General features: G+C 48.8%; 11 protein-coding genes across 17 annotated transcripts; 7 read left to right on the plus strand and 4 right to left on the minus strand.

The window, feature by feature from the left end:
* Positions 1–13: 13 nt before the first annotated feature.
* On the minus strand, positions 14–1,436 carry FOXG_12778 (60S ribosomal protein). Its single transcript, XM_018392641.1, has 3 exons — positions 1,317–1,436; positions 1,149–1,261; positions 14–1,096 (listed from the first exon to the last, which is right to left on the minus strand). Exons 1-3 carry the CDS (start codon positions 1,333–1,335, stop codon positions 818–820), a joined length of 411 nt encoding a protein of 136 aa, XP_018251205.1. The 5' UTR covers positions 1,336–1,436; the 3' UTR covers positions 14–817.
* A 161-nt stretch (positions 1,437–1,597) lies between these two features.
* Positions 1,598–2,856, minus strand: FOXG_12779 (cytochrome c oxidase assembly protein subunit 11). Of its 3 annotated transcripts, XM_018392642.1 has the most exons (4): positions 2,546–2,856; positions 2,429–2,498; positions 1,926–2,379; positions 1,598–1,873 (listed from the first exon to the last, which is right to left on the minus strand). In XM_018392642.1, exons 1-4 carry the CDS (start codon positions 2,755–2,757, stop codon positions 1,824–1,826), a joined length of 786 nt encoding a protein of 261 aa, XP_018251206.1. In that variant the 5' UTR covers positions 2,758–2,856; the 3' UTR covers positions 1,598–1,823. The 3 variants fall into 3 exon arrangements, with proteins under 3 accessions (XP_018251206.1, XP_018251207.1, XP_018251208.1); XM_018392643.1 differs by having other exon boundaries at positions 2,429–2,856; XM_018392644.1 differs by having other exon boundaries at positions 1,926–2,856.
* Positions 2,857–3,727: 871 nt separating this feature from the next.
* On the plus strand, positions 3,728–5,886 carry FOXG_12780 (uncharacterized protein). Its single transcript, XM_018392645.1, has 3 exons — positions 3,728–4,532; positions 4,584–4,882; positions 4,936–5,886. The coding sequence occupies exons 1-3, from the start codon at positions 4,035–4,037 to the stop codon at positions 5,759–5,761; spliced, it is 1,623 nt and encodes a 540-aa protein (XP_018251209.1). The 5' UTR covers positions 3,728–4,034; the 3' UTR covers positions 5,762–5,886.
* A 152-nt stretch (positions 5,887–6,038) lies between these two features.
* FOXG_12781 (uncharacterized protein) lies at positions 6,039–9,232 on the minus strand. 3 transcript variants are annotated; one of them, XM_018392648.1, is made up of 4 exons: positions 8,038–9,232; positions 7,782–7,978; positions 7,303–7,726; positions 6,039–7,249 (listed from the first exon to the last, which is right to left on the minus strand). In XM_018392648.1, exons 3-4 carry the CDS (start codon positions 7,572–7,574, stop codon positions 6,328–6,330), a joined length of 1,194 nt encoding a protein of 397 aa, XP_018251212.1. In that variant the 5' UTR covers positions 7,575–7,726; positions 7,782–7,978; positions 8,038–9,232; the 3' UTR covers positions 6,039–6,327. The 3 variants fall into 3 exon arrangements, with proteins under 3 accessions (XP_018251212.1, XP_018251210.1, XP_018251211.1); XM_018392647.1 differs by having other exon boundaries at positions 6,075–7,249; positions 8,348–9,232; XM_018392646.1 differs by having other exon boundaries at positions 7,782–9,232.
* On the plus strand, positions 8,857–10,748 carry FOXG_12782 (vesicle transport through interaction with t-SNAREs 1). 3 transcript variants are annotated; one of them, XM_018392650.1, is made up of 4 exons: positions 8,870–9,064; positions 9,134–9,789; positions 9,857–10,272; positions 10,337–10,748. In XM_018392650.1, the coding sequence occupies exons 2-4, from the start codon at positions 9,610–9,612 to the stop codon at positions 10,422–10,424; spliced, it is 684 nt and encodes a 227-aa protein (XP_018251214.1). In that variant the 5' UTR covers positions 8,870–9,064; positions 9,134–9,609; the 3' UTR covers positions 10,425–10,748. The 3 variants fall into 3 exon arrangements, with proteins under 3 accessions (XP_018251213.1, XP_018251214.1, XP_018251215.1); XM_018392649.1 differs by having other exon boundaries at positions 8,857–9,789; XM_018392651.1 differs by having other exon boundaries at positions 9,857–10,748.
* A 424-nt stretch (positions 10,749–11,172) lies between these two features.
* FOXG_12783 (uncharacterized protein) lies at positions 11,173–13,151 on the plus strand (the record flags this gene model as incomplete). The annotated part of the gene is made up of 4 exons (XM_018392652.1): positions 11,173–11,189; positions 11,243–11,278; positions 11,333–11,573; positions 11,775–13,151. The coding sequence occupies 4 exons, from the start codon at positions 11,173–11,175 to the stop codon at positions 13,149–13,151; spliced, it is 1,671 nt and encodes a 556-aa protein (XP_018251216.1).
* A 1,058-nt stretch (positions 13,152–14,209) lies between these two features.
* FOXG_12784 (uncharacterized protein) lies at positions 14,210–16,327 on the plus strand (the record flags this gene model as incomplete). Its single annotated transcript, XM_018392653.1, has 1 exon — positions 14,210–16,327. One exon carries the CDS (start codon positions 14,210–14,212, stop codon positions 16,325–16,327), a length of 2,118 nt encoding a protein of 705 aa, XP_018251217.1.
* A 2,835-nt stretch (positions 16,328–19,162) lies between these two features.
* Positions 19,163–23,978, plus strand: FOXG_12785 (uncharacterized protein). The gene is made up of 2 exons (XM_018392654.1): positions 19,163–20,691; positions 20,742–23,978. The coding sequence occupies exons 1-2, from the start codon at positions 19,999–20,001 to the stop codon at positions 22,494–22,496; spliced, it is 2,448 nt and encodes an 815-aa protein (XP_018251218.1). The 5' UTR covers positions 19,163–19,998; the 3' UTR covers positions 22,497–23,978.
* FOXG_12786 (uncharacterized protein) lies at positions 22,962–23,972 on the minus strand. Its single transcript, XM_018392655.1, has one exon. It carries the CDS (start codon positions 23,666–23,668, stop codon positions 23,054–23,056), a length of 615 nt encoding a protein of 204 aa, XP_018251219.1. The 5' UTR covers positions 23,669–23,972; the 3' UTR covers positions 22,962–23,053.
* A 241-nt stretch (positions 23,979–24,219) lies between the features above and the next one.
* FOXG_12787 (sterol carrier protein 2) lies at positions 24,220–26,041 on the plus strand. The gene is made up of 2 exons (XM_018392656.1): positions 24,220–24,919; positions 24,973–26,041. Exons 1-2 carry the CDS (start codon positions 24,426–24,428, stop codon positions 25,853–25,855), a joined length of 1,377 nt encoding a protein of 458 aa, XP_018251220.1. The 5' UTR covers positions 24,220–24,425; the 3' UTR covers positions 25,856–26,041.
* A 162-nt stretch (positions 26,042–26,203) lies between these two features.
* Positions 26,204–27,391, plus strand: FOXG_12788 (uncharacterized protein). The gene has a single exon (XM_018392657.1). The coding sequence runs from the start codon at positions 26,475–26,477 to the stop codon at positions 27,189–27,191; it is 717 nt and encodes a 238-aa protein (XP_018251221.1). The 5' UTR covers positions 26,204–26,474; the 3' UTR covers positions 27,192–27,391.
* The last annotated feature ends 328 nt before the right edge of the window (positions 27,392–27,719 follow it).

Here is a 27,719-nt window from a genome sequence, read left to right on the forward strand (position 1 = left end):
TCTTCGCACTGGGTCTGTGAATGAACGCTTCTCAGTGAGGATTCTAAATACGACTTGTCGGGACAAGTGAACGGTAAAATATGACGAATGAGAAATGATGTTTGATTGCAAAATACTAAAAATAACGCTAAAAGCATGTACCTCACCTTCAAATTTCCAGCCTCATTGGCAGCTCGGTGAAAATCTTCTAGGGAGAGCAGGACCCCATGATAGTAGTTGGGTCCTGCCGGGTTTACTCTTCGCTAGACGTATACCTCGAAAACCATGGATCTAAGTGGTTGACGCGGAGATATCCTAGCGGTGGATCAAGTCTACGACTTACCGCGCAGAGGCACCGAAGTGCGACTCAAGTCTACGACAGACAGACATTGAATTGAATGCGTCTGATGTTCGTGTTAGCATCCTACGAGAGGACAGATGGGTCAGCCACCTGTCCGACATAACATCACGAGGGGACTCGCAAATGTGCATGTGGGGAGACCAGGTCAAGACTTCGGGATAAACCTCCCATGGAGCATTTCACCAGTTGAGTGAAATGGCCATTGAGAACCCTAAAAATTCTCAATTCATCTACCCTGCTGTAGACCAGGTACCGTGCGGTTAGAAGGAAAGCACGTAGGTATCGTAAAAACGCCGGAGTAAAATGCCCATTTCCTCATCAACTTTTGCCCTTTGAGTTGCTCACATTGATGTCGTGATCATGTGAGTGGTGAAAAAGAAAAAAGATTCGTCCTCGCCATGGAGGAGAGGTTTGATCGTGTCGTCTTGAAGGTTTTGGTGGTTTGGTTTCTGTTATTGCTCGACAAAAGTTCATCGCTTAAGCGGTGACCTTGTTGTTGGCAGCGAGCTCACGGCCAACCTTGGAGCGGGCCAGGATGTCCTCACGGTCCTTGTCAAGCTTGAGCTTGGTGATGACGACGTTGGAGGGGTGGATGCCCAGGGGGACGGACTGGCCGTTGGCCTTGTCGCGGGTGACACGCTCGACGTGGACAACGTACTTGAGACGGTACACGGAGGTGATCTTGCCCTCACGGCCCTTGTTGGAACCACGGACAATGGTGACCTCGTCGTCCTTTCGGATGGGGATAGAGCGGACCTGGGCGTTGTTAGGGACGTGAAAATTTGGGTTGACTGTCGTTAGGACTCACGTTGTACTTCTCACGGAGCTCCTTGGAGAGGGGAGCGCTCATGATGACGCGGCGCTGGTCAGAGGGAGCCTTGAAGTGAGCGGCACGGCTCTTGCGTCGAGAAGACGAAACGACTAATTGAGGTCAGAATACACACGAAAAGCTGTTGCTGCGTATAGAGAAACTCACTGGGGCTGACTTTGACCATTTTGTCGGTGGTTGGCGAGGACGACGCTGGTGAGTTAGTTGAGCGTTGGGCGATGAAGAGCGGATTGACAAAACGAAAGAAAAACTGAAGGAGAAAAAGTTGTGTGGATTTTAGTGAGTTTGTGGGCACGTGACTGAATTACCCTACTTTGAGCTCGATGGTGGAGTTGGCTGAGTCAGCGATTGCGGGCCGCATTTGCCGCATTGGAGCATTAGAACACCGTTTTTCTTTGCAGGTATCGGCGTCAAGCTGAGGAGATGAGAAGAATCTGCATGATGTCGGATGCTAATGGCACATGCGAGGAATTTAAAGTTTTATAGAAGGAATTTTTGACTAGAAAGAAGTGTTGACCATTGACTTGAATCCGTGTGACACGGAGTCATAGTCTTCAATGTCATAGACATGTCTAATCCGAAATAACTGTATGGTATGCATATTGTTTTACAAGAGGAGGGTATTGTACATTTAATCCAACACATCTGTCCCATCTATGCAGACATAGGTCTCTGGAATCGTCCATTGTTATCGTATCTGGCTTCTACAGTAGTCGTTAGGCTTTCTATCTTCCTTATGTGACTTGAATAACTTACTGAAGAAGGTGTAACTCAATGTCACAGTCTCTACGCCCTTCATGTTCATATCATTGAGCAGATCAGGGTCCAAGTAGAAGAAAACGGGCATGTCCACAGTCTCGCCCGCATTGAGACGCTGCTCCTCGAAGCAGAAACACTGGATCTTACTGAAGTACGGCGCACACTGGGCAGGTGTCACACTGTAGGTAGCAACTCCGATGATGTCCTGGTCACTTTTGTTGGTGGCCTTGTAGAAAGCCAGTGCGGTCTCACCGGGGAGAACTCGCACTTCTCGCTGTTGAGGGACGAACTTCCAGGGCAGGACATCGGAGACAGAGGCACTGAAAGTGACTTTGATTCGCTTGGCGTCTCTAACGGGGACGACTCGGCTTGCGAGATCGCCTTCGTCGCCTGATCCTGGACCGCCGTGGGCACGTACAGGCTGACCGCCCCAGCCGGTGGTCTGGCAGATCTTCAAGTGCATTAGAAAGGATCATGATATTGAGGAGGGAGTGCCTCACCATCTTGTAGAAGGGCACAGAGCCATAAGTGAGAGTTACAAATCCGAGGATTGTACTCAAGACGTAGTACCTGATAATCGTAAGCCACGACCTCTGCAGTCCCATTTTCAATCGTACGCTACGGTCCTGTTCTTCTTGCTATAATGCGCACGAATCTCCTCCATCGTAGGTGTATAAGGCTGTCCCGTGCGGGCGTTATTCGATGCATTGCGGGCAAAGTTGAAGGCATTTCGCTGGAGCTTCGGTCGGGTATTCTGGCAGAAGAAACATGACCATTGTGAAGAAGCCGCTCGGACTGAACTTCGCGCGAGTCGAGGCGCTACGTTCATGGTCAATTGGGGCCAATTGGTGGTTTTGTTGGTGGTGAGACGTAGCTATTGAGTCGGCTGATGTTTGGGGATTTCTTGCTGACGTCGGGGATCGGGATCTGCAATGCCGATGGTGGAAAGTGAGCTACCCTGTGGAAAAACGCCTATTGATCATGAAGTTTGGCATGTTTGGTAATTGCTTAATTTCGTATATCACATTCAATATCTATCTACTGCGGTATTCCTACTGAATTGTCACTCATTTCTATTTATTGGTCTCCAGTGAACAACTTGTCTTTATATCACAGATGAATAACTAGGTGGCTTTTGCAGACAGACAGACATCTTGGTGTAAGTGACGATGCGAATAGCTTTCTTAAACGCTAAAAAGTGAAGACATGTTCCTTCATTTTGTACCATTATCCTTTAATAACTTCTCCTCTAATAACTTCTGCTTTAATAGAACATCACGTCTTGAATGTGTCAACTATGCCGTCTAGCCGTTAACAACCGCTACACTACAACTGTTGTGGAGGTTTGAGCTCAGCTTACTCAACTGGACGGTTAACTACCTACCATATAAAGACAATTCATCCGCTTGCGGTCCCTGGAACTATTATATGTCAAACCGAAGCACGTGCCATTTAGGTAGTATGGGATCTTCCATGATCATCTTTTAGCAGGAAGTTCGGCAGTGTCTGTGGGTCATGAATCCCTGCTGCAATGGCTACCATCATTAGCTCGTTCGTATTTTGAGGTTCTAGACACCTGCATCGTTTAGCCCTGTCGGCACCACCGAACTTACAGTAGTGTAGTGTAGATGCAGCAGGAGGCCTCGATTATGCTTCAGCAGCTGGAAAGCTTCTTTTTTCGGATACCATAGTGATGCTATCATCTCTTATCCTTTGTGGCTTTGACAGTTTAAAGGGAGTATGCATTGAGCGGTTCTATTGGTTGCACTTACGCGGTGGCACATCATAACCACTCAGACATTTAAACGGATCGATCTTATTAAAAGCTTAGTATCAACCAAGACCCACGGCAGTGACTCTTCAGGCGTGAGGTAATAGACGGAAAGGTACTTTAGTAGCTGCTTGTTTCAACTTGACTCCGAATGGAATGGAATCTTACATGGACCTCGGATTGGCCTTAGACCCGCCGACACGAAAGCTGTAGGCAAGGCAAGATGCGAAAAACCTTAAATAAAAGCCAAGCCCAAAACATGTGTAACACCAAAGAATTCGAAATGTTTCCCGCCATTGACTACTTCTATCCTCTATCCTCTCAGGTGATTGACCATGGAGCGAACGGTAGAGGATAGACACAACAATTCACACTCGGCTCATGAGCTGGAGAGGTTTCATACACCAAAGGAAGAGTTCCAGACTCAACCACATCATGACTACCAGCGAGATGAATCGAATCCCCTCTGCAGGTCAAACTCAACGCCAACGCCAGGCTCGCCACAACAATCCGACAAAGCATTACACCATCGACGACCAAGTAGGGCAATTGCTTTAGAGAAGCTTCGAAATCGTCCAAAGAAGCTACGGAAGGCTCTGGTTGCGAATATCTTAAGATGGTTCGCTTCAGTGCTGTTTGTCGTCGCCATTTACGTGATATTATGGTACTACTCGAAGCTAGATATCATGTCGACAACGACAAAACGAGAATTCAACGCTCTTATTATTGGACTGTCGCTCGGTCTTGGAATGAGCATAACGATATCTCTGGAGGCAATGGCTGTGGAGATCAGATATTGGATTATCAGTCTTCGAGATTGGCCAGATCGAGAGGTAGGTCAAGCTCGGAAATATCGATTGTTAATGGTAACTAATACCTGGTAGACCGAGTTGATATTGAAAGCAAAAGACTTGACCAAGATCATCCAACTCACTTGGGTATCTAAATCACGTTCACTACGGTCATACGCTGTGGCTTTCATAATACTCAACATAGTATCTCAGATTGCTTTAGCGATGCTCGGTCTCGTCTACTCAACAAACACAGCTGACTCGGCTGCAATTCTACACCCTGGCAATGTCACAATACCAGACATGTCCAACATCGTCACAAACAGAGTTCTCGCAGACAAGTCGCAAAACAACTCACAAGCGCTCGGTGCCTTGCGATACACTGCAAACAGGTACACTAAGGTCTCCCAAAGGTTCCATAAGTAAACGCTAACAAAACGTTTAGTTATGGCACTATCGCCCTTGGGCCGGTCTGGGGAGGCATGGACGATATTCCTAAACCTGGAACACTATGGGACAACAACGATCCTTTGGCATTCTGCGGCGGAAAATCTTGCATATACGTCTTCCAGGAATCCGCTTCACGGCCAAAGAAATACGATCTCGTGGTGAGCACCAACAGGAGTGTCGAAGCCACAGGGTATTGCCGCAGTTGGAAAGTCGCAAAAGGAGGCAACGGCAACGAAATCTCCATCACAATCGACGATGACAAAAAAACAGAAGTCAACATCACAGCCATAAACGGCGCCAACCAAACAACATTCATGTTCAACGCCGCTGCACCTCAGGGCCAAACATGGAGTGAAGTAACAGCCTTTGAAGCTTCAAGTTCCCAAGCATGGTTCTACCGCTGCAACGTGAGTGTTGCACCCGTCGTCAACGCCATACGCAAGGAGCACTACATCGGAAACAACGTCACATCGCTCGCCACTTCAGCTATAGCACTGCAAGGATACGGAGCTTCTTCACTAGGTCCTACGAACAGCGATCGACAGTTTCAGAGTTATCCAGCCGAGTCCTCGTATGGACAGCCCCTGAATGGGAGTACGGAAGATATGGGACAGTTGATGTCGACTTTTGCGATTGGTGTGATAGCTGTTACGGCGCAGGCTTCTACTGGTATAGTAGTTCCGGGGATGCAGCCTGAGAATGGTGTTGTGTTGCAGATTACGAAGTGGATGTATGTCCATCTCATCTTGGGATTGAGTTTGGGTGTGCAGTTGTTATTGGGCGTTGGTATTGCGATACTGTCCAACTTACCTTCGAGGTAGTTGCTACAATGCTTAAAAGTGTAATGGCGTTTGCTTTAGATTCTGGGTATATAGGCAAGCGAATAATGATGATATTTGGACCAATCCTTAACTACCATTGAGCATGTTATCCACGTATATTGACTACCACATTTCGCAACTCTCCAGTGGCCTATCTGCGTTGAGGAGATATCTCATTGTAGCGACACGTCACCTCCATGTAACATAAGGGCTCTATGATAAGGTTGATCGCAAGTCAAGTCACCACGTAGTCATATTGCGTGGAAGGCATGTGAATGTCATGGTTTGAAGGCCTCACCTTTGATGCCTGAAGTGGAGTAGAAACACTTTCGCTTTGCCAACAAGTATCATATTACTCTAACTTGCGAGCCTAGTACCCCATGATGTTTGCCAACCCAAGAGTGTGAAAGAAGAAATAATATCGAATTCAGTAATCGTGCAGTATAAAACCTGCCTATGCAATCTCATCGCTTTATGCTATATAACTTAACCTCAAGTGCACGCCTGCAAATCAGAAAAACTACCAATCTTAAAGAACTCCTACCAAATAGACACACAATTCACTTTTATCGATGCTTTCCGTTTGCAAATCTCACCCTGTTACCATTCACAAGCCGTTGACGTGGAGGAGGACTGCTCCCGACCAATCGTTCAAGGATCTGAACCACAAAAACCTGAATCACCAAGATGATCAAGCGTAACAAATGATCAATGAGACTTAGGCTTGGGATCTTGCCTCGGCTGTATGTAGAATCGGTAAACTCGAATGGGAGCTTAGCACCCAAGTGTTCTTGGGCTACTTCGAGTCCGCTGCTGAAACCATCCTCATGGAGACCGTACTTGGTCCACGCGCCGGCATAACTAATACCGCGAGTGTTTTGGATGTGTTTTAGAAGTTTCTGTGCTCGGACGGCGGATGAGGTGTATATAGGTTGCGAGTAATAATAACGTCCCTGCGTTTTTGCTGGCTTTGGCCTTTGGAGCGGGTTCAAAGTAACGAAGACGTCGCCGAATGTGTTTCGGGGAATGTGCTGAAGAATGTTCATGTTGTAAGTGAGTGAAACCTGGTTGATGTTTCCCTTTCGTGAAGACGGCGATGACACTGCAAGATAATTCCAGCTGGCCCAAGCCTTCTTACGGCGAGGCATCATATCGAGATCGGAGTGAAGAACGGCTTCATTTTGTGACGTCTTGAAACTGGACATGATGGAACGTTCTTGCTCACTGGCGGATGACTTGATGATATCGAATGCCTCATCACCATGTGTGGCGAGAATGACGTGGTCGTACAGAGCTGATGAACCATTTTCCAGGTGCAGCCTAACTTGACCGTTGCTCTCAGTCGTAACATGCCTGACTGGTGTCTTGAGAAAAAGATGATTGGGAGGGAATCCTTTCATGACAGCATCGACATATGATTTAGAGCCGCCCTCTATTGTCAACCACTGAGGGCGAGCTCTTATTGTGTTCAGTAAATGATGATTCCAACTGAGACATGATTAGTATGGGCTTGTACAGTGTCACTAGAAATCCGAACTCACAGGAAGCGCACGAATGTCGCTGCGGGGAACTCAAGTGAGCACTTGTCAGGACTCGTGCTCCATATTGATGCCGCCAGAGGAAGAAGATAATCGTCTCTAAAGGCATTCGAGTAGCCTTCAAGCTCCAAGTATTGCCCAATTGTGATGTCTTTGCAGGTACAGTTTGTCGCTTTGTTTAAAACTTCAATGCTCGATATATCGTCTTCGTCATCGCTCAAGATATCCAAGGCGAATTGGTTGAAACGGAATATGTCGAAAAGCATTCGCCACATTCGCGGTGAGAGTAAATTTCTTCGTTGACAAAATAATGAGGCTGGGCTGGAACCGGACCATTCGAAAGCGCCGCGATCTCGAGATAGACTGAATGTTAGGTCTGTAGGTGTAGTCTTGACGTTGATCTTCTCCAAGAACTTGGTAAAGTTGGCTAAGGGAGCTTGGTGAGCTTAGGCGCATAACCGTTGAAGGGGACAAAGACTCACGGTATGTGGCGGCGTTCAAAACATGAAAGCCTGCATCGACCTTTGTCGAAAACTTTCCCTTTTTGAAATCGACAGTGTTTGTATGACCGCCAAACCTGTCGGAGGCTTCGTAGACGTAGACATCATGATACGTCTTGTTCAAGGCCCACAGAGCACCTATTCCAGCAGAGCCGCTGCCGACAATGGCGACCCTTTTCCTGCGGAAGCGATCAGTCGAGGAGCTCATTGTATCGACTGTCGGTGTGGGCAGGCAGACAATAGAGAGGGAAAGGTTTGCTCTGTTCAAGCGGGTGTACAAGACATATCTATCTTGAATAGAGAGCAGAAACAGACTAGAGACAGAGCAAAGAATAGAAGAAAAAGCATGTGACAGAGCCAAGCCCAATACTCCAGTTCAGGCGATGATCAATTCATGATTGGATAAATAGCGGTATCGGTATTGGTCTCGCAGCCACAGACGGTGTGAGTTGTCGAAGCTGATTTGATGACGAGGCAATGGAATAGATTTTGGGGGGTTGGACAACGGAAGCAATAGTGGAGGTCACCATGACGAGACAAGGACTTACATGTGCTGTGGCTCCAGCATGCTTTAGCGAGTAGCGGATACAGTATCCGAGATGTACTAATAGATAAGACAGGCAGATTAGAGTTAGTAGCAGTGCCGTAATGCCTTGCTTCTGTTTCTGGCTTCAAAGAGAGACAGTGGCTTTTGGGGATCTACAATATGAGAGTTTGCGGAGGGTGGGAGTCAGCGGGAGATGAATGGTCGAGCTTCTATTTTTGCTGGGGGTTCCGAGAAATGACATCGATGATTATCCCGTCCCAACATTGAGCTTATGACCCACTAACACGGACAGAGCTGGAAACCGAAGTGACTCGCGACTCAACTCGACTCGACTCGGTAGGGACCTTGTAAAGGACCTTGCAAGCTTGGCTGCTGAACTGTCAGCTGGAGCTAGTACAGCTGGCAATGGATCCCAATAATCAATGGCATTATGCGATAGCTCAGGTGGTTCATGCTCCTGTGGCTGCACTGTAACCTCGCGGGATATGCAGCCTGCCACATCTTGATCAATATCCTGGATGTGGCTTGGCTGAAATGCCGTTTCAGGGTTTTTTTCATCAGCAGCCTCAAGATCCGAAAATCTCAACCCAACCTTGAAGAAAACTCTACACCACGCCGAGTCTGGCAGGACGATAGCTGATCCGGAACATCATTTTCACATGCATAATATTCAAGACCGCTATTTCATTATGCAATCTTTCAAAGACCTCAAATTATGGTATGTCGAACACTCAACGGGACTGGTAAACGGTAATTCGAGTCACCAATTCTTAAAAGCGCCGCGCAGGATAAACCCGCCTTCGTCTGCCCAGTTTGTTTCAACCCGACGCCATTGACCGAGGTCGTGGCGCTGAGCCGCTTTTTCTTCGCAATCCGGGGTATTCAACTTTCTATGAAGAGAAAAAAAGAAGAAAAAGCCCAAAATTTCGTCGCCAACTCTCAGTGATATACTGCCCCAGATTCAATCGTGCACAGACCACCACATCACGTGCACCATGGGTTGCTGCGTTCATTGGTCACTTGGCCTCTCATACGCAAACGACCAGGTACTCAGTACTCGGCCTGCCGAACTTGGAACGCTGACGAGAACGTCAAACCATCAACCACTCAGATCCAACATCACCCGAATATTGCGCGTTCGACACGAATTCAACTACATCCCCCAACAAATTCTATAATTCGGCGTCCGACCCCTATCACGACCGAAATTAGTCGCATTTGCAATCCCCTCGATATCCTGTCATTCTCCAGCCTCCTTTCACGATGTCGAACCCTCTCGATACCGATGCTGGCTCTGAGCTCTTCAGCTCATACGAGGCTGAATTCAAGCTCATCCAGGCCGACCTAAACCAAAAGCTGGACCAGATTCCTGAACTCGCTGGTGAGCCTCGAAAGGCCGCTATCAGCCAAGCCGAGCGGGCGCTTGAGGAACTTGATGAGCAGGTAGGTCTATCTGGTGTTCAACATCGCCACCAGTACTCAGGTCCATGCTAACTCTTTCGCCGTTCAGCTCAGCGCAATGCGCCTGGAAAAGCAAAACATCCCCACCAGCTCTCGCACCAAGGTCAATCAGCGCTTCCGAAACTACGAGTCAGACACAGATGCTGCTCGTCGCAAGTTGACCACTCTCTCCTCCGATCGATCAGCACTTTTCGGATCGCGATACACAGACGACCCCGCTGGCTCATCAGACATTCACATGGAGCAGCGACAGCAGTTGCTCTCGGGGACCGACCGTCTTGATCGAAGCACACAGCGATTGAAGGCCAGCCAGGCCCTCGCCAACGAGACCGAAGCCATCGGCGCAGGCACCCTAGCAGACCTCAGCAGGCAGCGAGAAACCATCGAGCACACTCGCGGCATAATGCTGGAGAGTGAGGGCTACGTGGACAGGAGCGTCAAGACACTCAGGGGCATGGCGCGTAGGTAAAGTGGCCCACACAGACGTCATGGCAAATTATGGAAGAGCTGACATTTTTTGAAATTGCAGGATGGCTACAAATCGGATAATCACCATCTCTATTATCACTGTTTTGGTTATTCTTATTATTGCGGTCATCTTGAGCAAGTTCCGATGAGGAATGGTTTTGGTTATTGGAGTTTAGGCAGTCGTTTTCTTGACCCGGCTTGGCTTGGCTTACAATGGATGCGCTATGCTGTTATTGATAATGGGCCTTACGCGTACTTTCGTTTGATGAAGGAGTTTAGCATGCTTAGTGATTTGTAGATGTAGACCGTCTTGTCTTACTACAACAATTTTTGAAATCACAATGGTTAGAGTGTAATTTGGAAATCTTAAGTATCCACTCTCATAATGAGTGTCACTTTTCATATCTGAAGTGAACTTTCTACCAAATTCCAATGCAATAGCAGAATACGGTCATTCACCGTCAAACGTAGCTGAATCACTCAGTTTATATATGTTGCTGCATCAGTGATCTGTTTCAGAGCCTTCCCTCAACCTCTTCTTGTTGAAGGTGTTTGAGCTCGAGCCTCGAGCTACGTAACCAAACAATCGCCGAAAAACAGCCGAGGTTAATCCGCACCTTACTACTAGCAGGGCTTTGCTCTAGAAACCTCCAGCCTCTTTTCATTCCTCATCTCTCACAAAACTCTACTACCTCCACACAATCACAACCAACCTCCCCCTCCTTCATCTCACACCTCTCTCTCCCTCTCCCTCGCTCACGACCAAACAATCTCCTTCTCTCTTCTCCCTCCCACCCATCGAATCGTGCATCTTCTTGCTACTGTATTTGTATTTCGAGCGTTTTTCTCTCCCCCACAAAGCTCACCACGTGCTGAACGTGGCTTTTCACATCGGCGATGTCTGAATTTCTCGGGTATGCTGGACGTGGTCATTGAAGCCTGCCTACGCCCGCTTACGCAGCCATAGGTCTCGCATTTCCCTCATCTCCAAAAGCGATATTCGGTATGTGACTTGCTCAATCGCGTCAATTGATTAACGTCGCTGACCTTGTGGTAGCTATGTTGGCACTCTACATGAAATCAACTCGGACGAGTCGACAGTATCACTTGAAAATGTGAGGTCATTCGGTACCGAAGGTCGCAAAGGCCGACCTGACGAAGAGATTGCCCCCTCCGACCAAGTCTACGAGTACATTGTATTCCGAGGCAGCGACGTGAAGGATCTACGAATTGAGGACCATCCCAACATCAAGGAGAACAAGCCTCCAGCTGTGCCCGATGATCCGGCCATCGTTGGCGTAAGTCATTTTCTTCCCTTTGAACATCCCCCTTCTCCTTCTCCCATATGATGAAATATTTCGGATGTAAAACATTGTCATTGTCGGAAAGCGCAAAAAATAATGTCGAGATTTCCGTTGCCTTCCTTCTGATTGGGATTTCACACTCTGTTGTCATTTTTGCTGTTGTGGTTCAAGACACATAAGCTAACAAGCTGCAAGGCTCGAGCTCGCCCTGGAGCCCAAGGGCCTAACCAAAATGCTCCACCAGGAGGACCTGCGGCTTTCGGCCCAGGCCAAGGACCTTACCCACCCAACAACTTCTACGGAGGCCCACCACCGGGAAACTGGGGTCGTGGTGGTGCTCCAGGACCTGGCCCAGGCCCTAACTTTGGGAACATGCCGTATCCCCCTCCTCCTGGCTGGTTCCCTCCTGGTCAAGGATTTCCGGGCGGCCCTGGTGGACCCAACGGTCCCGGAGGTCCTGGAGGTCCCGGACCTTGGGGCAACTATCCTTTTCCACCAGGCCCTGGCGGTCCCGGTGCTCCTGGCCCTAACGCACCTGTTGAAGCTCCCGCGAACCAACGAGCCACTTCAGGCTCTGGTCCCTCACAAGATGCGAAGCCAGCTCCTATTGGTCCTGGCGCCGATCGAGCCAAGCCAGCCACTCCCAGCGGACAGGCAGCACCTCCCACGGAACCCAAATCGCTGGCTCAAGGTGTGCGACAGCCCTCTCATGCCCCTACACCACCTGTCGAATCGAAACCTTCGGTTGAGGAAGTCAAGCAGACTGCTGCGAGCCTAGCAGCCAATGGCCAAGCAAAGCCTGAGGACATCAGCAAGGCTACTCCTACTGGACCCAGGAATCACCGGGTCAATCCTGTGATTCCTTTGACAGGATCTGCTGCCAAGCCCTTCTCTCTACCAGGCGCAGGAGGTGATGCTGCCAGCAAGGCTCCTGCAGCTACTGCACCGCCCAATGTTCAGGATGCCACCAACGCTGCTAGGGCTGCGGTCGCTGTTGCTATGGCCCAATTGGGCAACAACAGTGGCAACGCTATGGACAACCTGACGAACAAGGTCAACGAGATGCGTGTCAACGCCGTCCGAGGTGGACCAGCCAGCAGAGGTCGAGGCCGTGGTGGACGTCCTGCTGCCGCTAAGGTCGCAGTTCCCGACTCTGATTTCGACTTCGCCCAGTCTAATGCCAAATTCAACAAGCAAGATGTTGTCAAAGAGGCTATTGCTGGATCTCCTCTGGAGACGCCAGAAAACCCTGCTGTCGCCGAGCAGCCCGAGATCTCAACTACGACTGACGATGCTGCTGTTGCCTACAACAAGTCGAGATCGTTCTTTGACAACATCTCCAGTGAATCCAGAGAGCGAACCGAAAACGGAGGCCAGAAGCCCGGCGGTCGCGAATGGAGGGGCGAGGAACAGCGCAAGAACATGGAGACCTTTGGCCAGGGGAGCGTTGATGGTGCTTATCGCAACTACCGTGGTCGGGGTCGTGGTCGTGGTCGGGGCGGTCGTGGCTATGGCCGCGGTGGACGAGGTGGAAGCCGTCCTCAGTATCAGACCACACCTGCTCAACAATAATCGGCCGCGACGTCACCGGCCAGTATAATACGAATTGAGACATATCATCCATGTCAAACGGCACCGCGAGGCTGGGCGGTACGCCACAACGTCGACTATGACTACGAACCGATACAGGTTTCATAATTGCTCGTAACATGTATCACAAATTTCCTACTTTTGGGACGATTGCATTTCTGCTGCTTTACACAAGCGAAACACGGTTCCCTACCGTTCTTGGGGCTTGAACGGGTTTAGGGAACGGAGGGTTGGCTCTCTATAAGAACGAGGCTTGGAGTTAGGATCGAATTGGAAGCGGGCGGAATTGGAGGCCCTTTCGCATAGCAGGCTACAAAAGGAATTTCTTTTGCCCTTTTTGAATTGCAGAGTTAAAAACACAAAGGACGGCCTGGCACGGCCTGGCGCTGGTGGTTATGAAGAAGGAAGCCTAGTTAATGAGGCGACGAAAGCTCATGATGATGCAAACAAAACTAGGAAATGGAGCTTGACACATATCAGAAGCACAACTCAAAGAGGAATGAGGCATCTGACATGAATACAACCAACGATTCAAGCTCAAAGTTGACGCACTTTTCTTGTGATCGTGAATGCCGTGACTACTTGTTCATACTTTGACATGAGCATGATGGTACCATGTCGTGGATATGTTGAGAGCCGAAGTTATGTTTGCTTCTAATTCGACAACGTTGAATAATTACTTTGTACTCCCCTTGACTCTATTGACCACATTGTTTGGGCGGTAGGAAGGTTAATTGATACAAGGCAACGATGTTATGCGTGAACTGTAAGAGCTTAAATTTTCTGCCCACAGCCCCGCACACGTCATAATCTCTCTCTTCGGCCTGACTGATTGAAAGTCTATCGAAGCCTCACGTTCTGCAACCTGATATCTCTCGACAAACTATAACGAACAGCTGTATAAATATCCCTTCTGGTGCCCTGTTCAATACTCTTCATTCTTTCCCCTTCAAGCATCTCAATCATCACTGTCACGCCTCACATTCGCTCACCCTACACCAAACTCAAAAACACTCGTCACACCCACGACATTACTCACAATGTCGACTCGACAACTTCGCAAGCTGCAGAGGCAGCGAGAGCTAGAGGAGACTCAAATTCTGGCAGAGATGAGCTCAGGTGAGAGCGATAAAGAGAATGAGCCTGTCGCACCAAAGCCTCGCGTGAGTCTCTTTGCAGCTTTGGGTGGTGACGATGACGACGAAGCACAAGATGAGGATGAGGTGGAGCAACAACAACCCGAGGAGGATGTGACCGAAGTCAAGCAACCATCAACTTCAGGGAAAAGCAAGAAAAAGAAAAACAAGAAGAAGAAGTCTAAGGCCAAGGCTGCAGCTCCCGAGGAGGATGAGGACGAGATCGACAAGGCCATGAGAGAACTCAACATCAAGACATCAACTCCTGCAAACACATCTACCTCTGAGAACACAGCAGCTCAGACTCGACGAATCAATGAGCTTCTCTCTATCAACCCGTATCACCTCAAGGCCAACAATGAAATGCGAAGTCTCTTTGGCCGAGACGTCATCGAGTCCGCAGCAGCAGAGGAAGAACAAGAACGCAATCGTCGCCCCATGCAGCGAGAAGTTGATCTTGAAACTTTCCTGCGTGGTCCTCCTGGAGCCCCGAAACTTCCGGAGGTTTCCCTGCGTCGAAACGTATTTATCCAAGGACGTGAGCACTGGCCAAAACAAAGTGCTGGTGGCTTGACCATGAAGGAGGTGGCAAAAGCTGAAGATGGGTCATTCACGGAGTATGCATACGTGCACGAGCAAAGTTACGACGCTCTACAAGCTTTCTTCTTCACATGCGTGCAGATCGGAGACCCTCAGCGAATGATCGTTCTCCTCAAGGAAGCACCCTATCATGTCTCGACACTCCTACAGGTCAGCTCTATTGCTAAGCAAGACCAAAACCAGGCTCTCGCAGCTGAACTTTGTGAACGAGCTCTTTTCACTTTTGGTCGCGTGACCACAAATGCCTTCCGTCAGAACATTGAGCAAGGCAAAGCACGTCTTGATTTCCGTCGTCCAGAGAACAGGCAGTTCTGGTTGGCTGGATATCACTACCTCAAGAGTCTCGTGCGAAAGGGCACCAATCGCACTGCCCTGGAGTGGGCTAAGCTTTTATACTCTTTGGATCCAAGTGATCCCTATGCCATGAGACACTTCATTCATTGGCTGGCTATTCGTGCCCATGAGTCTCAGTGGTTGATCGATTTTGTGGAGGAGTTAGAGAAGACGACCGATAACCGAGACTCGATCTACCTTCGACAGACATTGGTATTGGCTCACTTGCAACTAGGCAATACTGCTCGTGCAACTGAAGAGCTCGAGAAGGGCATGCGACGTGTCCCCTGGCTGTACTGTGGATTGTTCCAGGAGTTAAACCTTGACACACCTCCATCTATCTGGGGCATAAACGCTGATTCAAACTCGCGTTCGTTCTGGGTTAAGCTCTATATCTACCAAGCCAAGGATATCTGGAACAACGCACAAGCTATCCCTCTCCTTGAAAAGACAGCCAAGAGTCTCGAAAAGGTTGATACAAGTGTGCTGCCCAGCAGTGACTCTCCTCCTGATCAAGGCGTCACAAGGCTTGTATATCTTGAGGGCCAGACATCACTTATGGGTCTGGCGCCACGAGAGTACTTAGAAATGCAACCGAACTACGAGTTCGACCCTCTACCACCCCCTGAGGAGGAAAATATCTTTACAGGCGAAGGCACAAAGTTGCCTTTTGCCAAACAACAACGAGGTCAACAAAGTGCAGTCGAAACACGCCTGAACAACCTGTTTGAGCGCCTTGCGGCAGCTGGTCAGGGTGGTGCACCCGGCGCCGCACCCTTTGGAGATGACGGTGAAGATGATGAAGAGGACGCTCATCTTGCGGCCGTGCAGGCACTAGATGACGAAGAACTTATGAGGGATCTTGCAGAGCACGAACGTGGTGGAGGAGATGCTCCAGGATTTGTTCAGCGAATGATGCATGTCCTTGGCATAATAGCCGGGCCGAATGCTGATGACTACGATATGCCAGATGAGGCTGATGACGATCAGGAGCATGAGCATGAGCATGAGCATGAGCCTGATCAGGATCAGGATCAGGAGAGAGGACCCAACAGTGGTCTTCCAGGGGCTTGGCCTGGGAGTCAGTGAGGCTGACTATTCGCTGGATAATATGGAACATGGGGTTCATGACGATGGTGCAGAAGTACGGAGTAGAGGACCCATCAAAAGTTGCTAGACGCTCTTGGCTGAGCAATCGCTTATTCCCGTGGGAAGAAAGAACACAAACCAGTTTTGTTTACTGGACTGAAGGAGTGTTCAATAGTCTCTGACTAGTTGTACTATTATGCATTTAGACAAATTGCATTAAATTGTTTCGTTGTATCAATTGAGCAAGTTTCAACGCCATCCAACTCGTTAGTGCGGTACCGGAGATGAAGTCTTCTAGAAAGGGCGGCAGAAGTTAATGAACCCTACCAAACTGTAGCCAATTAAATTATAGAAACGTGGTATAATAAACATGCACTTTGACAAGGGTTTTGGTAAATTATCGAGTGATTTTTGCACAGTATGTAGTAAGACTTAAGCTGTGATGGTGATTTGTATAAACTTTCACAAATCTGTCAGCTTCATATCTCACTCATAAGAAAAGTCGGTATTGATTCAAGGTGGTAAAAGGATTCCGGAGTCTCTGTCTCTTGCGGCCGTAGCGTACCATTTTCAGCCCTGTCTAGTGCATGACAGTCATCCTGGACTAATGAAGACAGCAGTTCGCAGAGGCGGCTAGGACTTGTTAGCAAGCACTCCATTCCAGCTATGCTGCATTGAGAGATTGCATTTATGACAATTAATCGCGGCATTTTGGTCCATGAGAGAGCTGGCTGTGAACCGACATTAATTGGCATTGCTGAGCGAAACTTTTAGCATGAGCCAACCAGGGGTGCGCAGCTGAAAGACAATGAACAAATAATAGCAATAGAAGGTGCCCATGTCCTGGGCATATTAGCGTTTGTCGAGAACGATCCGAGGAACGAATAACGACAATGGGGGATTTTTCTCGGAGCCGAGAAACCCGACACCTAAATCAGAAGCACGGAGCACATCGTCGGCCGACTGGAATTACTTGTCGTAGCAGCTCAGGCGCATGCGGCGCATGTAACATTCATGGCTGATGATTCGGAGCACATGATATACCAGGCATGGTCCAAGTCAGACTGCGGGCTCGCGACTCGACTCGGTCTGGGACTTTGGACTCTGAACTCTGGGGACGCCAACCAGGGTGAAACGTGGTGGGGAATGGTTCTAGCCTCAAGGAGCCAATTGGGCCATTTTGTCCGAGCATGTTAATGCCAATGAGAAGCCAAAGGCAACTATGGTAATCGGCGGAGAGCCAGCAAACGGGCTGTCGTTCCACGCAGGCGCTTGTATCTAGTCAAGCAGCTCGATTCAGACTTTTTTGAGAGCGAAAGGCCGAGCATCATTTATCGCAAACCAAATCCTTGCCATTGCGTTTCTTTTTTTTTTTGTCAATCGAGACTCGCAACAATTGAGGCTTTGATAATGACGCTTGTGCTAAGCATATCTCATGACCCCATAATAAAAGTGAAAGTGAGACTGAGTCGTCTTGTGTAAGTCGATGGCCCGGGGATTGAATGGAAATGCTTGCGAAAAGCACGGGTTTGCGCGTGCGGAGGAGACTGGGGATTCGATGGAGCACATGAGTCGGCCGAAAGGATTATATTTGAATCCGTGGTGAACCCGCTGATGGGCCAAGCAAAACCGTGCTGTGCCTGTGCTGTAAGTCAAGTGTCACGATCGGCATAGTTACATATGCAGATCTCCATTCAAGGCCCTCGACTAGATTCATCGAATTTCCTTTCTTTGTGCGTTTTCTCGGCTTTCGTCGGATTGGTAATCTCTTGATAATTTTTGATGGATGTTCCTGGTTTAGCACGAGCCATGTGGCCAAGCATTTTTGATGTTGAGGACTCCAGGCGGTGACATTTGATAGCGGCCCCGAAAAGAGACGGACAGCGAAACGACCGGTCGAGGCTGTCGATCACAGAAGGGGGAGGTGTTGATGATGATTACATTTGAATCAGGATTCGTGTTATTGATAGCGAATATGGGATTCAGGATCAATTTCAAGGTATCACGTGCGATTCATGTATCCTTTTGGGGGAGCACAACAGCGATCGAGACCACCTGCTTCAAAGGTCTGATGGTCTAGGCCCAGAGATCGGCTCCGAGATGAAAGGGAAGGACACCACTACAACCGCTGGTGCCTTCCCCAACAGCCATCCAATCTTAATGCTGGGCACTGGGAAGGCAATTACGGCCTTTTCGTACCTGCCTTCTGTGGCAGAGTCCGTCCAATATCAGAATCCAGTCTGATAAAAGAGAAGGAGGAGCCTTTTCTCCACTGTCACAAGTAGACACTGCACACCGAGAACGTCTATTTCATCATCTATCATAAACAAATTCAAGTGATCGTTTGAGAATAACCGCCTCATCACATTTCTGCTGTTTCTAGGGTCCAATTGTGTTATTGACCATACAATACATTCCTCTCTTGTTCTACTTGACACACAATAACCAATTCTCGCCAAGTGACCACAAGCGATCTACAATACCAAGAACTGGACCCGTTCTGACGTTCTAGCCAGGTTCTGGTCCCTATAACACCTATCAAAGACAAGGTACGGTGTCTTGGGTCCGTTGAATTGTCTCCATCGGCCGATCAAACCGCCCCCCCGCCAAGTTAAAATATTTCCAGCTCCAGATGGCGACTCCAGCGCCTCCTGGCATTTAAGCAGTCCCGGAACGAACGACTCAGTCATTGACTAAAGTCAACATTAAGGAGTTTGGGGATCACTGTGCCATGTGCTAGATCCCACCATCAAGCAGTAACAATCATCCTTGTACCTCGCACAAGGCGCTTTGAGACCAATCACATCTCGGGGCCATCACGTATCTAACAAACCGAGAATATTCCTCCAGTACGACTCTAGGGAGATCCAGCCCAACTCCAACCCAGCCCAACGCAACGGGTCCACTACCCTAGCTCTCATCTGCAGCCAGGTAGCCAGGCCCGCAGGGTGCGCTGCTGGATCGCCCGACTCGCGCGTGCGCGTGTCTGGGGTGGCTGAATCAGACGGAACAGCCAGAAAAAAAAGAGAGGCAACGGACCGGACCACTGCCACTGAGCTCTAGGCTAGCTCCACGGCGTCAACTGCGTCCCGTTCGAACAAGGTAAAGCTCAACGACCCTGGCCTGGCAAGTCCAAACTGCCCCGTCCCATCCCATCTGCAACCAAAGGTCTACACTACCACCAACCTTACGTCTACCGGTGTGGTCCTGGCTGTCCCCCGTGTCCCGTGCCTTGTGCCCCGTTTCCTATCCGAAGCTGCGTGCCTGGTGGTGCCTCTAGGCTCTAACTTACCTATCCGTCTCGGCTTCGCCTTAGACAATTCTGCTCTTGGCTTTACTTCCTCCATAACTCTGCTCGAGTTCCTTCTATTTCGTTATCCGCCATGTCAGTTGCGAGCTCAGTGCGCCAGCGACCTACCATTGTCTACCTTTCCCAGCCGAGGCTGTCATCGGCTTCGTGAACACCGCTGCATCCCACTTATTGCTCAGTCCTCGAAGCTGGTCAGCGCACTTTCACCGGACCCTCGCTCGTTGGCCGTTTGTTCGACCTCGCGTACTTGCGCCTCTCTGATTCGCATACGGCTTCCACCGACCACTTTCCCACCCTATCGCTCGATCCCTTGTAGCTTCGAGCTTTATCCTTATCGTATAGTCCTCTGGCAGTCAGTCGCATGACCGCAGGCATGCCCGAGATGACCACAGCGCACTCAACTACCCACGATGGTGGCAGCGCCCCGGTCACAGCCTCGCAGTCCATTCTAAGCTCAACAGCTTACGATGCGCCGCTGTCGCAACAACAAACACCACCACAGCACCTACACCAGCAAACGCCATCGCAGGGTCTTGCGCTCACTCAGCAACAGCAGCAGCAACAACGAAGTGTCAAGAGACCCAGGCCAGTCAAGTCATGCACCGAATGCCGGAAGCGCAAACTACGATGCGATCGGCTTTGTCCCTGTTCTCAATGCCAGAAATCGAATCGAACCTGCAAATATGCTATGGATCACGATTCCGCAAATCTCTCTGAAGGCTCCGATAGCGAAATGCCAGAACCAGCTCGACCAGCGAAGCGCAATTGCAACCCCGGCATATTCAACTCAGGCACTCCTCTCCCTAGCAACGATTCAACATATGGACCTATCCGCAATGGGGATACTGGGGCTGCGCCTTCACTCGAAGAGTTGTCAATGCGCATGGAAAGGCTTGAGAGGCAACTTATGGCCAGAAGTCCCGTTGTTTCGGAAGGCAGTGGTGGCAGACTAATTGCTGCGTCTTCTGAAACCATCCGGGGATTGACAGTCAAGCAAGGAGCGTTGCGAACAAGATATCACGGCCAAAATAGTCCTCGTGTCTTGCTCAACCTGGTAATTGTCCTTGATATCACCTTGAAGTACATATTTGCTAAACTTCATAGTTTGACGAAGCCAAGGAGTTCATGGCAAACAATTCGAATAACAACGGCGTCCGAGATGTTTTGCTAAACTTCAAGCGGTTTCACAAAGCGCTTATTGACGAGTACCGGAAATCTTTGTCTCCGATCACCGTCTTTGTGGACTCGATGATGCCCGTTCAGAAGCGGATGACTGATATCCTACCTAAAAAGGCAGTATGTGACAGGCTTGTCGCCTCATATGTCGATACATCGGAGACCATCTATCGTATCGTCCATTTACCCATGTTCATGGAGCAGTACAACCTTTTCTGGGAAGGCAAAATACAGTCCGAATATTTTTTGCCGCAACTACTTTCACTTTGCTCCATCGCATCCCGATTCGAAACTAAATCAAAAGGGCTTGGCAACGAGCGATCTGACGGCGTCCATATCCCAACAGCATGCGCTCTTGTGCGAACATGGCTGGATAGTCTAAGAGGAAAACAGTTGGTTGAGTTCGAGGTACTTCAGGTCGAGGTCTTGCTCTTACATGCGCAGCGAATGATCACCCCTCGGATCCAGGACTCTTGGACATCTCTGGGCTCTATCGTACGCATGGCCATGACAATGGGTCTTCACCGCGATCCCTCCGAATTTGAACCTCGAATCCCCATATTCTTCAGCGAAATGCGGCGGCGGTTATGGTTTACAATTCTTGATATGGACCTCCATATCTCACTCGCAAGCAATCTTCCTTGTTTGGTACGGGAAGGAGACTTTACTTGTCGGCCACCCCGCAACTTGGATGACATTGAGCTTTTCCCAGATATGAAAGAGCTACCACAGTCGAAACCCATAGACGTGGTTACCGACAACCAGATGCAAGTTTATGCAGCCATGACTCTGGGTGTGCGGATGAAAGTAGCACACATGTTGAATCGCATCGATACAATTCGAGACTATCAAGAGATCCTGGAGGTGGGAGCCAAGCTGGAGCGATTCCTTGATGATATCAACTACATTTTCCCTAGGCAGGGCATTCTAAGTGATGCACAGAAGAGCAAGCAATGGAGGTCCAGAGTCATCCTGGATATGCATGTGCGACGGCCATTACTTGCACTTTATCGACCTTTCGCTATAGGAGCATCTGACGCGCCAGGTCAAATTTCTCGAGCATATCTGAGATCTTCAATGGTGATCATGAAATACCTAGACGAGCTGGACCCTATGCTAGCGCACTTCCAAGATATTGCCGAGATGTATCACCAGGTATTGAAGAAGGATATTATCCAGGCGGCTTTGAGTGTGTGTTTTTACATACGGTCTGCAGTTCGGCCAGCTTCTGATAGCACTGGACTTGGCTCACAAGCTCTGCGCATGTCTCCTGACTCGTCAGACGACTTCCCGACCTACAACCCGGAGAACCTTGTGCTCTGGTCGCCGTCGCGACTTATCAGCACTGTGGAGAAGACTTTGGACCTTTTGGTTCGCAACATCAGTGGTCGGGACACTAAGGACGTGGTCTGTCTTGCTGTTGTTCTGGAATGCGTGTCCAAACCGGAAGTTAAGACAGATGAGGTTACACAAAGCCTCCGCATTGTATTGGATCGTTGCCTCAGGGCAACCAACATGAACCTCGATGGTGTTCCCATGGGCTCGACTGGAGTTCCCGTCGACGGCTTCCAAGGGGACGCATACAGGCATCATGTACCATTCATGTACCAACGAAATTCTATTGGAGTCCCGGCAGCTCTGAACGACTTTGACAACTGGATGCTATGGGAAGGATGGGAATAATGGAATCAATAGCATGGATACCTATCTGAGTTTGAAGAAAGATTTAAGTCTCGAGCTCTCTGTTTTCTTACTACCCCTTGTTACTTGAGTTTTCTTTGTCTTGAGCGGCTGGAAGGCATTGATTTGAGTGTTTATGTGGATATGTGAGTTGCAAAGATGATGGCGAACTGGACTTAAAAGAACGATATACAGGGTCTGGGAAGTTCAGCGGGCGTTGGTAAGGATTTCCCTGCGGGGACGTTTGTATTAAGATGCGTTTATACTGTTGGCCATACGTGGCCCTGCGAGGCGCATTAGGGTTAGATGGTTGAAGCGTGAGCTTTTGTATGCTTTGCGCCTGTACAGACCAAGGGAAAGGAAGAGATGTGTTTGGGAAATAACAGAGGCCTAATGAATCAAGTTGTTGACAAGTTATTGATAGAATGGACTTTGGACAATACATCACATGGATTGGATGGATGTGGGAACGAATTGAGCTCTCGATGAAGGATCAATACCAAATTATCCCCGCAAGCAACTCCTTCTCAAAATACACAGTTGAATCATTGCGATTTCTGTCATCCCAACTTGATATCACCTACTCCAGATTCTTCCCTTCCATTCGACTTGTTCTCCCGTGCTTTATCTACCGGGAAATGGGCCATCCTCGCTTTCTTGACAGTGGCCAACCAAGCAGCAACACGCCCTTCTTCAGGCGAAGCCCGGATGGTGGCGGAGAGTTCCCCAGCTAAGCGAGGACACTGAGCGAGATCAAAAGGTAAACCGCTTTCTCGTACTATTTTATCGACTTTCTTGTAACCGTCTACCTCTAACTGCATCGCATTACTTTGGATAAACACAAGACGAAGAGGCAATGCTACAGCTTCCTTTTCTTCGTTTACTTTAGCAGACTGAATGGCTCTTAGAGCCCTGACCAGAGTGTGAGTGACTGCTTCGAGAACATGGGTGTTGTAGAAAGCGAGTATGACTGCTTCAGGGGGGTTTGGTGTCTGTAAAGCTATTTCGAGGTCGTGTTGGGATGCGGGTAGGCCGTTGATCAGAGTGACGTTTGCATGATGAGGAATTTGTGAAGTCTGGGGAGTAAGAAATGTGATAGTAAAGTTTCGAGATAGAGCAGATTGGGTAATGCGAGCGCTGTTGTGGTTTGAAGAACTTAGAAGGAGGATGTGCATTGTGAGTTGGTGTAAGTGAGGCTTCAGGGGTTGTCCAAGAAGGTGACAATGACAAGACGGATGAACGAACCTCGCAGCAAGGCATTACACGGCAAATCAAGACCTTGAATCTGAACTCAATACCTAGAAATGACTTACTTTTATACCTCGTCATCTCGATCGTGAGTAGGCCTGTTGTTGTGTCTACTCGGCCGATTGAACACGGCGCCGACTTATTCGGCCGGGAGCGGACCTTTACCTTGACTAATTCTCCCGACTCCTGCCCTGAAAGCATTGCAACTACTTCTCGCATACCAAACCCATTCCATTTCTCTGTCATTACTAAGATCGAAGTAAAAAGGCTGTCGTAGTCAGCTCCCGGGCCATTGAGAATTCGTTGCCGACCCAAAGAGGAAGTGTTGGAATAGCAAACGAGCCTCGGCATCTCGGTTGCTTTTAGACGCCCCCGCACTATCCGATGATTGAAGCTAGGGCACTGAATGCAACGAGAGGATCGATTCTATTTGACGAGAGTTTGTGCTTGGACCGAGTTGTTTACCGAATTGGGATGAAAGCCGGGGTAATTCGTCGATCCTGGGGTTGTTGGGACACTCTATGGTAGTGATATCATGTTTTATACATAAATGAACCCTTTTGTCTGGCATCTGAACTTGATTCAAGCAACTCATCTTTCTCGGTATTTCTTATTAGCAAGCAAGTGCTTTCAACCGGCATAGAATACCTTCACCTTGTTCATATTCACATCAATACAGCCACAATGCCTGAGAAGAAAAAGTCACCCGTCTACGTCCTTGGCGTGGGCATGACCAAATTCATCAAACCCCGTGGCAAAGTCGACTATACTGAACTCGGTTTCGAAGCCGGCATCAAAGCTCTTCTCGATGCCCAAATCAACTACGATGATGTTGACCAAGGCGTTGCATGCTACTGCTACGGCGACAGCACATGCGGCCAGCGCGTCTTCTACCAATTCGGCATGACCCAAATTCCCATCTACAACGTCAACAACAACTGCTCAACAGGCAGCACTGGCCTTAACATGGCTAGAACCCTCGTTGAGCATGGCGCTGCTGACTGTGTCATGGTCGTGGGCTTCGAGAAGATGGCCGCGGGCAGTTTGCAGAGTAACTTCAAGGATAGAGAGAATCCTATCGGTACTACAGGAAAGATGATGGCTGAGACGAGGGGTGTCACGAACGCTCCTGGGGCTGCTCAGATGTTTGGTAATGCTGGAAGAGAGTATATGGAGAAGTGAGTACCTCTTATACAACACAAGTAGGATATAGTTGTACTAACTTATCTAGATACGGAGCAACGGCTGAGGACTTTGCAGAGATAGCACGCATCAACCATGCTCACTCACCCAAGAACCCTTACTCTCAGTTCCAACAAGTCTACACCAAGGAACAAGTCCTCCAATCTCCCATGATTCATGAACCTCTCACCAAACTCCAATGCTGCCCAACTTCAGACGGCGGCGCAGCAGCCATTATTGTATCGGAAGCTTTCCTCAACGCTCGTCCTCATCTGCGAGAACAGGCCGTCGAGATCGCAGGTCAGCACCTCGCAACTGACGCACCAAGTCTCTTCTCCGAAAGCTCTATTGATCTGATGGGCTATGAGATGACGCAGCGTGCTATGAAGGAAGCTACTCAACAAGCTGGTATTTCACCTCGTGATTGTCAGGTTGTGGAGTTGCATGATTGTTTCAGTGCAAATGAGATGATCACTATTGACGCTCTGGGTCTTTGTGACAAGGGTAAAGCACATGAGCTCGTTCGTGCAGGAGATATCACCTACGGAGGAAAATACGTCATCAAACCTTCGGGTGGTCTTATTTCCAAGGGTCATCCCCTCGGCGCAACAGGTATCGCACAATGCGCTGAGTTAGTCTGGCATCTTCGAGGCTGGGCAAACAACCGTGCTACGCCCAACACACGATACTGCCTTCAGCACAACCTCGGCCTTGGAGGTGCAGCGGTGGTTACTGTTTACAAGAGAGCAGATGGAGGAGTTGCTCAGGCTGTGAACTCGACTATGGTTGGAAATAGGAACAAGTTGGGATACAATCCTGCTGTTGAGGCCAAGGGATTCACGCAGGAGCAGGTTGATTTGGTGAGGAGTAAGAAGAATAGGAGTGAGTGGGCGTTGCAGGATGTTGAGAAGAAGGTCGAGGCGAGGTTTTGAGAAGAGTAAGTGATGCTGTTGGAAAGATTACCCAGGTAGTTAACGTGATGGAATAAATACTTATCATGAATATACCTACTGCTGTGCCACTCAGTACAAACCTGCACTTGATACGCCAGACACAATTCTCGAGGATGTATGTAACATATCAACCTAGAACCTCGGGATTCGGAAGATGTAGAATAGGAGTATGCACTATTGTAATAAGTTCGTATTAATTAAGCTTTTATTTGATGATTTGAAGTCTGACTGCCCAACTAGTGGATTCCATTATGGGTACATCACCTATTTTGTCACGGTATTGCATATCTTGAACATTTGCATGTTACTGAAAACCACCACTTTACATGATTGGCACGTAGATCACTTCAACCAAAATCGCAAATAAATACCCCTTTTCCAGCTCCTACTGTGTAAGATATCATCAGAATTTCTCTCCCTGACAACAATATAATAGTTGCAAACAAAAGCCGTTTGATATGGCTCGATCTAGCGACCTACCCCGGAATTGCGCGCAATATGGGGATATACTCTCCCGGAGGATGAAAACGCGATATACGTATTCAATTCAGACTGGGCAAAAGAGTTCTTCCCGTTGAGGACTCTAGGCCCCAGTACTATGGAAAATCCCAATGTATGCCTCCCTGCCCGTATTCAGGTTCCTATTCCTGCAGTGTACGATGTTTGCAGAGACGCCCGCCCCGTTGTTCATCGCTGGATGGCCAAGAACAGCATCCAATGGTATGATCGCCTGGAAACGGGTGAACATATTCTTGTCCGGCCATTTGATGTTCAGAGAGATATACTCTACGTGCCTCAAAATGACTGGGATATCTTTGAAGGGTTCGTCAATACCGATGAGCGTGACCCCAAGGAGCACCAGAGCATGTGCAACAAAATAATCAACCTCGGAGTCGCAGCTCATACCATGACGCAATTACAATGTGCTGAAGGCATTGTGAGACTAATGCTACGGGCACCCAACCTCAACAAGATATACATAATCTTCAGCGACCTCCCTCGCGTCAGAACAGTCACACTGCACCTACCATCGTACCGCGAGTGGTGGGGCAACGTGCCAGTTCAGCAACGATGTGAGCTGGCTTCGCAGCCGAAGCCTAACGAGACGGTTCATGTTCATCGGCTGGATAGGCATGAACATCTGGACCATGTTGAAAAGAATTATCTTCGAAATTGGCAGAAGGGAATGAATGAGGTTTGGCGGACAGTGATGGATGAATTCCCAGACATTGCTCACAGCGCTACCGGGGAGCTCAAGGCGCCCAGAGTTGATGTTTCCATCATGGAGGTGCCTACTTGGGATACTGTGAGGTAACACCAGGATAGTGATAGACCCATAGTCAGTAACATTAGATCTAGTCTGATATGGCCTATTGTCATAACAGGTGCAAGCAGGGCCTCATACATCGACCAAGTCATCGTTGGAAGCAACCATTAACTGGACGCACAATGCATCACCTAAAAGAGGCCACGCAGTTACATATATAGGTTAAAATTGTATTAAATGAACCGCAACTGAAGCAGTGAACGAAGTAGAGAATTCCCAGTCAATTACTGAGTTAGGAACTATTGTCGTTGCACTGATCAACCTATACCACTTACACAGGTTATCCACGCTATTGTAGGTATTGAAGCCCAACAAAATCATCACCACCATCAACATTTGTAATATTCTCAGACTTGGCCCGTAACGAAATTGCATTTCAGCAGATCCCTGCAAGGCTCATGTTACGTTGTCCACGGCACTAATTGGCGGTATGAAACTGGAAGACAGAAAGGTAAAGCCCTAACTCGCTGTTACACGGCTATAAAACCCTCAGTCAGAGACGCGCTTCAGCGCGTC

This window comes from Fusarium oxysporum, chromosome 9 (genome assembly GCF_000149955.1).
Source record: "Fusarium oxysporum f. sp. lycopersici 4287 chromosome 9, whole genome shotgun sequence".
Taxonomy (NCBI): Eukaryota; Fungi; Ascomycota; class Sordariomycetes; order Hypocreales; family Nectriaceae; genus Fusarium; species Fusarium oxysporum.